We start from the raw sequence: 9,997 nt of genomic DNA, 5'->3' as shown, positions 1-9,997 counted from the left end.
TCTGAGCTGCATGAAAGCGGAGCAAAGCAGTAGGGTACACTGGGCATGCGCATGGGGAAAGGTGGGCTTTGTACCGGAAAAGGTTCTTCTGCGTCTGGACTAGAAAATTTTTAATACAATTATTTACAGATTTTGTACAGTGAGGGAAAGGGGTGCCAGTTATTTGCGTAATATAAAAAGACGCAGAAACGGTAAGATAAGTCGTGCTGATATGTTAGGGTGAATTCTTTCGTACTACCGGCGGACAACATAATCTAAGAAAACCAAAACGTCAACATTTTTTCTTGTTAAAAGTTGTAGCACAAAATAGATAGATGGTGGGAGGCAGCTGCATGGCACAGGGACATCAGCTCGGTGCTTTGTGACCGCCTGGGGGGGTGGGATAGGGAGGGTGGGAGGGAGGGAGACGCAAGAGGGAGGAGATGTGGGAACGTGTGTATGTGTATAGCTGATTCACTTTGTTATGGAGCGGAAACTAACACACCATTGTAAAGCAATTAAACTCCAATAAAGATGTAAAAAAAAAAAAGTTGTAGCACAGGGAGCTCAGCTCGGTGCTATGTGATGACCTAGATGGGTGGGATTGGGGGATGGGGTGGGAGGGAGGTACAAGGGAGGGGGGAATATATGTATATATCCTGATTCATGTAGCTGATTCACTTCGCTGTACTGCAGAAACTAACAAAACATTGTAAAGCAACTATACTCCAACTAAAAAAAAAAGTTGTGTCAGGACCACAGGAAATTTACTCGTGATTTTATATTAAAGGACAGTCTCAACTTGAATTTATTCTTTTCTTCTCTCTCGAGATTTTTTACAACTAGATTCTGTTTGCTCTCTTTGTAAATTCTTTCTTCCCGGTAAGAATCATGTTTGTGAAAAAACCCACAACCGTTAGGTTTATAAGAAAAAAAAAATGAGGCTGGTTCTTTCTTGATTTCATTTTTATGAATATAATTTTTTTCTGATTCCACTTTATTTTTGTCAGAATCCTTTTCAGTAATTTATTAATTCAGAAATATTTGTCTCTACTAGGTGTCAGATACTAAGAATATGGAAAAAGCATAAAACATGGTCTCTGGCGTTTAGAGAAATCAGCAATCTCAGGGGGAAAACTAATGGAAAACCAAATGACTTGTAATACAAAGAGTGCTGGGGGCAACAGAGCTTATTTTTTACGCGGTGTTTGATTACTCTTATTAGGCTGTACATTATATTATTTTTTCAGTATCAGGTTGTGAGTTTTAAAAACTTTTTTAAAGTCTGAAACACTTCTTCCATGTGCAAGCCGTTAATAAAAAAACATTTGGTGAACAAGCAAAATAACATCCAAGTTGAAAGTTCAAATTCCCAAGGTAGTGGAAATTACTGTCAGGATTATGTTTTTTAAAAAGCCAACGTAACCCAATCCAAAAATGGGCAGAAGACCTAAACAGACATTTCTCCAAAGAAGATATACAGATTGCCAACAAACACATGAAAGGATGCTCAACATCACTAATCATTAGAGAAATGCAAATCAAAACTACAATTAGGTATCACCTCACACAAGTCAGAATGGCCATCATCAAAAAATCTACAAATGCTGTAGAGGGTATGGAGAAAAGGAAACCCTCTTTCACTGTTGGTGGGAATGTAAATTGATACAGCCACTATAGAGAACACTATGGAGGTTCCTTAAAAAACTAAAAATAGAACTACCATATGACTGAGCAATCCCACTACTGGGCATATACCCTGAGAAAACCGTAATTCAAAAAGTCATGTACCACAATGTTCATTGCAGCACTACTTACAATAGCCAGGACATGGAAGCAACCTAGGTGTCCATTGACAGATGAATGGATAAGGAAGATGTGGCACATATATACAATGGAATATTATTCAGCCATAAAAAGAAACAAAATTGAGTTGTTTGCAGTGAGGTGGATGGACCTAGAGTCTGTCATACAGAGTGAAGTAAGTCAGAAAGAGAAAAACAAATACCGTATGCTAACACATATATGGAATCTAAAAAAAAAAAAAGGTCTGATGAACCTAGGGGCAGCACAGGAATAAACACGCAGACATAGAGAATGGACTTGAGGACACGGGGTGGGGGAAGGGTAAGCTGGGACAAATTGAGAGACATATACATATGACATATACACACTCCCAAAAGTAAAGTAGATAGCAAGTGGGAAGCAGCTGCATAGCACAGGGAGATCAGCTCAGTGCTTTGTGACCACCTAGAGGGGTGGGATATGGAGGGTGGGAGGGAGACGCAAGAGGGAGGGGATGTGGGGATGTACGTATGCATATAGTTGATTCACTTTATTATACAGCAGAAGCTAATACAACATTGTAAAGCACTTATAGTCCAATAAAGATGTTAAAAATAAAAAGCAAACATAAGGAATATCACAAGACCCTGTTTAAGTGGACGTAAACAGGGGGAAAAGGAGTAAACAAAAATAAAATAAAAAGCAAACGTAAGGATCAAATAAAAAGCAAACGTAAGGATCATCACAAGACCCTGTTAAGTAAGTGGGCAAACATAAGGAGCATCATAAGACTCTGTTAAGTAAGTGGACGTAAACGGGAAAAAATAAGAACACTGTTTCCGCCCGGTTTCGAACCGGGGACCTTTCGCGTGTTAGGCGAACGTGATAACCACTACACTACGGAAACCCGCCTGTCAGCAGTGGCTGAGAAAGTCCTTGATATCGCTGTTGTAACGTGCAATTCACGAGCGCTTAAAGGTAGGGTTAGCGTAACTTTTAATAGAAAGAACAATGAAACCAAAAAAAAAAGGAAAAATAACCGTATGTCCAGTTGAACAGTAGTACCATTTCAAAAGTTGGAATTTGCATACACTTTTTGCAAAGCCCCTAGGTAGAAATCGGGCACCCGTTGGTTGCACTTTTTTGCGGTTTACTTTCTTCTACGGAAAAGAAGTGTTATATTTCGCGTTACTCTGTTGAGAGTACCGGCTGAGTTTCAGGGCTTTGGCGGGCTAGGAAGGGCTGGCCGCACGCGAATCCCGGAGTCCCGGCTCCCGCAGCGGGGCGCAGCTCCGCGCAGCACCAAACTCCCTAGCTGTTACTTAGCTAGCGAGAAAGCGATCCTTTCAGCCTCTGGTGGAGGGACTTTTGAATTTCCTCTGCTCTGTACTTGTTTTAGACGGCACTTGTTTTAAAATCTTCTACAGGGTGTGCAAAATTGAAGAGGTTAAAAAAGAAAATCAGACATCGAGATGCACTTTTTTGGCACACAACATGAATAAATTTTTCTAAGCCTGAGCTTCATATGACCTAAGGAATATCGTTTTTCCTGCAAAGAGACAGACACATCCTTATGCCTAAAAATCAAGAATTTTTAGGGAATGAGAATGAGCTTCCATATTACACCGGGGGCGGGGGCGTAGGGTGGGTAACCTGATGGGATTGCTTAAAAAATTTAAAAGTGAGATTATACGTTTTTGGTTTTGAGTACATTTTGCTTAGAAAACACGGGGAAAGAAACACAACAAAGTACTGCCCAGAATATATAGAAATAATAATAAAAGTATTTAAAACCCACTTTAAGTCCTAGCACTTTTTCCCTTTCTCTTTTTACAAGTTGACGAAATTCTCTTTTTAGAAGTTCAGAAGCATGAACCGTACCTCCCCCGCTACGACACTTTACCCTGTCAAATCTCTCCACCTTTTTCCAGTTTCGAGGGCGCATTTCAGAGCTTCCCGCAGGCCCTTGGACAGACATCTATTAACCAGAATGTAATGACGTTGAGAAATAAAACTGTTTTTATGGCTCATCGAGGTATTAGAGAAAGCCTCTTGTGAAGGGTTAGATTTGTATCTAGCTTTCTGGGAAGAAAGTCAGGTTTTCCTGATATTGGTATTCCCGGATTCCAAGGGGGTGAGGAGTGGTCCAACCCGGGTGAGACGCAATCGTGGGTGGCACTTTAGAGTGCACCTTGCATCCATCGAGTCCCCGGCCTGGGACTCCCCCCCGCCTCCCCGCCAGCCCCCGGCTCCCTCCAGCCCGGCTTAGGCCCCGCGGGGCCGTGCCGGGGTCTCTATGACGCGGCGTTCCAGGTCTTCTGACCGGCACATCACTTTCCGCGCTCCCCCCCTAGCCCGCAGCCAGGGCAGCCCGAGCGGCCGGGCGACAGGAGGCGGCGGCGTCATGAGCTACTACCAGCTACCGGTGGTGATCGACAACGGCTCAGGAGTGATCAAGGCGGGCCTGGCTGGGTCCCGGGAGCCCCAGTTTGTCTACCCGAACTTTATAGGCCGCGCCAAAGGCCAGACCTGGGGGGCAGAGGGCGCGCAGGAAGTGTGCGTGGGAGACCAAGCGCAGCAGCGGAGAAGCGCACTTTCCATCAGGTACCGCCTTCTCCCGGCGGGCAGGACCCGCGTGGAGGCAAAGTAGGGGGATCCCAGAGGAGAGGCCCAACGCTGAGAGAAAGGATAAGAAGTGAGGAACAGGAAAGTCTCTGCCAGCTATCATTATTGCAAACGCTCGAGCCGCAAATCTCTGAGGGTACCACATACCTAAAGAGTGAACATTGCTTGCTCGCTGTATCTATTCAAATGTATTCAAACGTACAAACACAGTTATCGTTCATAAAATACAAGTTCATTTAGGAATGTTAATTCAAGGTAACTTTGTCTTCCGGGCTATTTGTTTTCAACTAACTGATATTAAAACTGTGAAGATTTCCCTATATATATATTTAAAGTCAAAAGGGGTATTCCAAAGAGGCAGGGAAGATGGAAAGCAACAAAAATTGCAGAGGAAGGTAGCTGGGCTATCTTTTGCCGGCAGTTACCATCTCTGAGAGGCTCTGGCGGGCACTGCCCATAAAGTGCTACTGGTAATAAATACGGGGATTAACCCATGTTTGAAGAGAGTAGACACTGGAAAAATTTAAAGCTGCCATTTATCTTATTGCTTTTCCTACAGCTACCCAGTGGAGCGTGGTCTCATTACTTGCTGGGGGGACATGGAGATCATGTGGAAGCATATCTACGACGATACCCTGAAGCTAAAGCCCTGTGATGGCCCAGTCTTGATTACAGAGTCAGCACTGAACCCACTGGCCAACAGGCAACGGGTCACTGAAGTGTTTTTTGAGCATCTGGAGGTTCCTGCCTTCTATATGTCCATCCAGGGGGTGCTAGCTCTCTTTGCTACTGGCCTCACAACTGGCTTTGTGCTGAATTCAGGTGCTGGGGTTACCCAGTGTGTACCCATCTTTGAGGGTTACTGTCTGCCTCATAGTGTCCAGCAGCTAGATCTGGCAGGTCTTGACCTTACCAACTACCTCATGATGCTGTTGAAGGAGCATGGCATCATGCTGCTTAGTGCTTCAGACAGAAAGATTGTCACAGACATTAAGGAAACCTATTGTTACGTGGCAATGAACTTTGAAGAGGAAAAGGCCAAGAAAGCTGATTGTATAGAGAAGGTTTACCAACTACCTGATGGGAAGACAATCAAACTCCATGACCAGCTCTTTCATTGTCCAGAGGCCCTCTTCTCTCCAAGTCTCCTGCATCTTGAGACCCCTGGCATTGATAAGATGTGCTTCAGCAGCATAATGAAATGTGATACAGATCTGAGGAATTCCTTTTTCTCCAATATTATCCTTGCTGGGGGATCAACCTCTTTCCCTGGTTTAGATAAGCGGCTAGTTAAAGATATAGCAAAGGTGGTGCCTGCCAACACCCCTGTGCAGGTTATTGCTCCCCCAGAAAGGAAAATATCAGTGTGGGTGGGAGGCTCTATTCTTGCATCCCTCTCTGCCTTCCAGCACATGTGGATCACCACTGCAGAATTTAAAGAAGTCGGACCCAACATAGTACACCAAAGATGCTTCTGAATACAGATAAAATGGTTAGAAGAAAATGTTTTGAGTACATGTGACAGAAAACTTTGGATATTATATGTTTCTGGGAGAACAAAATATTTCAGTTATTGGAAGGTCCATGTCTCTGTTGCATTTCTATAATGGGGGAAAATAATGATGAAGCAGTCAAATAACATATTTATTGAGTAGAACCAAATTAAATGCTAGAGGAGACATTACTCTTTTAATTTTATTTATTTGGCAGTGCCGGGTCTTAGTTGTAGCAGGTGGGCTTCTTAGTTGCAGCATGCATCTGGGATCTAGCTCCCTGACCAGGGATGGAAGCCGGGCCACCTAACATGGGAGCATGGAGTCTTAACAACTGCACCACCAGAGAAGTCCTGAGAAGATGTTATTCTTTACCTTGGAGATCTTACACTTCCTTTGGAGGGAGAGAGCAATTTGTGGTACAACATGATATGTGCCAAATGAGTGATACAGATTGAAGGTTGTTGAAGTTTATGGAAGGAAGTTTGCTATAAGGGAAGATTTCATAGCAGAGGTATGCCATCATGAATAGGGTGGTATTAGGATGGGTGTGGGAGCATAATAAAAGAGGGCAGATATTCAGAAGAGCATAGTGGAAATGAGCAAGAAGCTAGATAGGATGAACAAAGCATACTCAAGGCATGTTTAATACACTGGTTTTGTTAAAAATGAAGAGCTCATATCGAGCAGACTAAGAGCAATGACTAGGAAGGTAAATTAAGGCCAGAGACTGGAAGGCTTTGTTTTAAATGTCCTATAGGCAAAAAGGAGCCTTTAAAGATTTGAAAAGAGGAGACATAAGGAAATTAAGATGAATGTGGTAGTAGTTTGGAGGCTAAATTGGACTGGGAAAGGCCCTGGAGATTCAGTGATCAATTAGAAAGTTGTTAGTGTAGATATAAAGTGGTAAAGTCTTATACTCAAGATTATAAGCAATAGGAATTAAAAAGAAGAAATTATGAAAAACTGACAAGTCTTGGTGCCTAATTAGTTATGAAGGGGAAAGAAGGGTCTGAAATGACGAAGGTAGCTGAGAGAATGATGGCAATGTTGACATAACTCAAAGTATGTAGTATCTGCTCTATGGAAAGCACTGTGCTAAGTGCAGTAAGTGCTAAATCAGGAGTCAGATTGTGTCCTTAAGAAGCCAGCAGTCCAGTGTGAGAGGTGAAATTCATACTTTAATTGCAATAATATAAGGTGGAAAGTGATTTAGTGTTCTAAGAGAAATATAAAATGGGACTTACAGGACTTCCCTGGTGGCGCAGTGGTTGCGAGTCCCCCTGCCGATGCAGGGGACACGGGTTCGTGACCCGGTCCAGAAGGATCCCACATGCCGCGGAGCGGCTGGGCCTGTGAGCCATGGCCGCGGAGCCCGTGCTCCGCAATGGGAGAGACCACGACAGTGAGTAAGCCCGTGCAAAAAAAAAAAAAAAAAAAAGGGGACTTACAGGAGGGAAAACAACTTGAAGGCTCAGGGAAGACTTTTGGGGACTGGGCTTGAAGCTGAAATTTAAACCTAATAGAGTGCCCGTCCTTCTGAATTTAGGGGCAGTATATGTGGGTTCAGGTCCAGGCCCTGCCACCTACCCGCTGCATGATTTAAACAAATTGTTTAAATATTTTGAAGATCAATTTCCTCATTGATAAGTGGGGTTGCTAATCCTAATCCCTATCTGTCTCACAGGGTCCTTATGAAATACAAATGAGATAATGTCTCTATGGGAACTTTCACAATGTTATTTTTTGCTTATAGAATTAGACTATTTATAGGTCCAGCTCATGCTACTTCCTCCATAGTCAAAATCGATTATTTGTATCCTTCAGCACATTATATTACTTGTACTTTTATTGACCATTTAATTTATGCAGCCTTATCTTTTGGTTTGCTTGTCTTTCTCCCTTACTAGATATGTTCTTAGAGGACAGGGATTGTGGGCTTTCTCTTTTCATCTCTGTCCCCTTCCCTGATGACTTCTGTGGTGCACTCCCAGTAGATATGCAGTTATATAGAATTGACCAGAAGCACACTGATGGCAGAGGGAACATGAGGGCAAAGCCTCCAAGGTGTAAAAATCATGGGCATGTACAAGCAGCAGGAAGTAATTCAGTTTGGCCTGAAGCATTTGTGAAGAGGTGCATTTCATTTTTTGACATGTGTTTATCATTTTATGATTGTAAGCAAAACTACTAGATTGGATAAGGTGTAGAAAATGATTATCTGAGAGCAGTTTGAATAGTCGATGCCGTACTCACTAGAGTCACAAGCACTGTAGAGAGAATTGTTGCAGGAAGGGGGACCCCTTCTTCCAGGGCCCGAGAGTGGGCTCTTGTCTAACACTCGGAAATGAATAGTCCGAGGAGACACACATGCTGACAAAGCAAGAGGCTTTATTGGGAAGGGGCGGCGGGGCAGAGAGCAGCAGGGTAAGGGAACACAGGAGAACTGCGCTGCCACGTGGCTCGCAGTCTCGGGTTTTATGGTAATTGGGTTGATTTCTGTGTTGTCTCTGGCCACTCACTCTGACTCAGGATCCTTCCTGGTGGCACACGCATCACTCAGCCAAGATGGATTCTAGCGAGAAGGATTCTGGGAAGTTGGTACAACACATGGACTGGAGTCTCCTCTCTCCTTTTTTTGGGGGGGCGGGTGGTTCGCGGGCCTCTCACTGTTGTGGCCTCTCCCGTTGCGGAGCACAGGCTCCGGACGCGCAGGCTCAGCGGCCATAGCTCACGGGCCCAGTCGCTCCGCGGCATGTTGGATCTTCGCGGACCGGGACACGAACCCGCGTCCCCTGCATCGGCAGGCGGACTCTCAGCCACTGCGCCACCAAAGAAGCCCTCCTCTCTCCTTTTGATCTTCCCCAAATTCTTCCGGTTGGTGGTAGCTTATTAGTTCCGCATTCCTTACCAGGACCTCCTGCTTAAGATAGCTCTTGCAAGTGGTTACTATGGTACCTGGCCAGGGCAGGCGGTTTCAGTCAGTGGTTCCCCTAACAGAATGATCCCAACCCCCTCACTTTAGAATTCTTAAAGTGCTTTTTTCCTAAAAGAAGTTTCGGCTAACCTGTTTAGATACATTTATCTAATTTAAACTTCAACATCCCAGAGAGATGGGCAAGACAAATAGTATTTCCATTTACAAATTAAGAAGTTGAGATGTAAAGAGGTTAAGAGATGTAAATTTAAAGTGTTCTCCAATGTAGCTTGCTAGATTAGGCAGGGGCATGGTCCTTAACTGTGGTTTCTTAGGCAGTTAACCCAACAACTAGCCTGGAATATTCTGTACAGACTCTAGCCTCTTCATTGGGGTCATGGATGATCCTTTTCAGGTAATCTAGGGAAAGGAAATAAAATGTGAAATTTGCGTTTAGTTATATTTTCCCCTATCTTAAACCATATCGAACCAATCCCCTTAACATTTTACTTTTCTTTCAGATCGCGGTGCCGCTAGCGACAACTCCATGAAGTTCACCCAATTGAAGAGTTCAACTTTTAAGATTAGCCAGTTATATGAAAAACAGCATGTACCGGCCAATATAAAAACCTGCTACAATTTATGGTGCATTGTTCTTTTTTAACACTATCACGACACAACATTAAAGCAAAGTCAATGACTGAAAAGCCTTTATTTCCTAATAAAAGGGAGATTCAGTCCTCAATGTTGAGATCGAGAAGAGAGTAGTTATACGTAATAAAACAACCTCTGCTCAGGAAGGGAACAGGTCAGGATCGCGGAGGCAGCCCAATGAGCCAAGCCAAGATTCTGTTCGGGAATCTATTTTGGTAAAGTTCTCTAACAAACGTGATGATCCGAACTGAGAATTTGGCCCTACAATTTTTGTATGAACTCCATTTCTTTAAGATAGTAACGTGCACCTCGCCTGGTCTGTAAGAGATGGAAAACAGCGCTAAAAAGCATTCAAGTTAGTTTTCAAATTACAAGTTAATACGTCTGAAGAAAAGATCCAATCTTCCCGTAAGGAACATGTGGGTGGGGCGGCGATTGTCCTCATGGCGGGAAACAGAACTTTTGAAAAAAAAAAATTTTGCGAGACCGGTTCTCGCGAGAGCCGCGGCGGGCTGGCCCCAGCCAATCCGCGCAGGCGGCGGCC

At 43.8% G+C, this 9,997-nt stretch overlaps 1 protein-coding gene and 1 non-coding gene across 3 annotated transcripts; one reads left to right on the top strand and one right to left on the bottom strand.

Moving 5' to 3' along the window:
* Positions 1-2,598: 2,598 nt before the first annotated feature.
* TRNAV-AAC (transfer RNA valine (anticodon AAC)) lies at positions 2,599-2,671 on the bottom strand. Its single transcript has one exon. It is a non-coding gene; the product is annotated as a tRNA-Val (tRNA).
* A 1,458-nt stretch (positions 2,672-4,129) lies between these two features.
* On the top strand, positions 4,130-9,452 carry ACTRT3 (actin related protein T3). Of its 2 annotated transcripts, XM_049709797.1 has the most exons (3): positions 4,130-4,368; positions 4,949-5,881; positions 9,321-9,452. In XM_049709797.1, exons 1-2 carry the CDS (start codon positions 4,169-4,171, stop codon positions 5,865-5,867), a joined length of 1,119 nt encoding a protein of 372 aa, XP_049565754.1. In that variant the 5' UTR covers positions 4,130-4,168; the 3' UTR covers positions 5,868-5,881; positions 9,321-9,452. The 2 variants fall into 2 exon arrangements, with proteins under 2 accessions (XP_049565754.1, XP_004270620.1); XM_004270572.2 differs by lacking the exon at positions 9,321-9,452 and having other exon boundaries at positions 4,949-6,056.
* The last annotated feature ends 545 nt before the right edge of the window (positions 9,453-9,997 follow it).

The sequence above is a fragment of the Orcinus orca genome, chromosome 5, assembly GCF_937001465.1.
Source record: "Orcinus orca chromosome 5, mOrcOrc1.1, whole genome shotgun sequence".
NCBI classification, from domain to species: domain Eukaryota; kingdom Metazoa; phylum Chordata; class Mammalia; order Artiodactyla; family Delphinidae; genus Orcinus; species Orcinus orca.
Note: the sequence above shows the minus strand (reverse complement) of the source record. Positions and strands in the feature narration are given on the sequence as shown.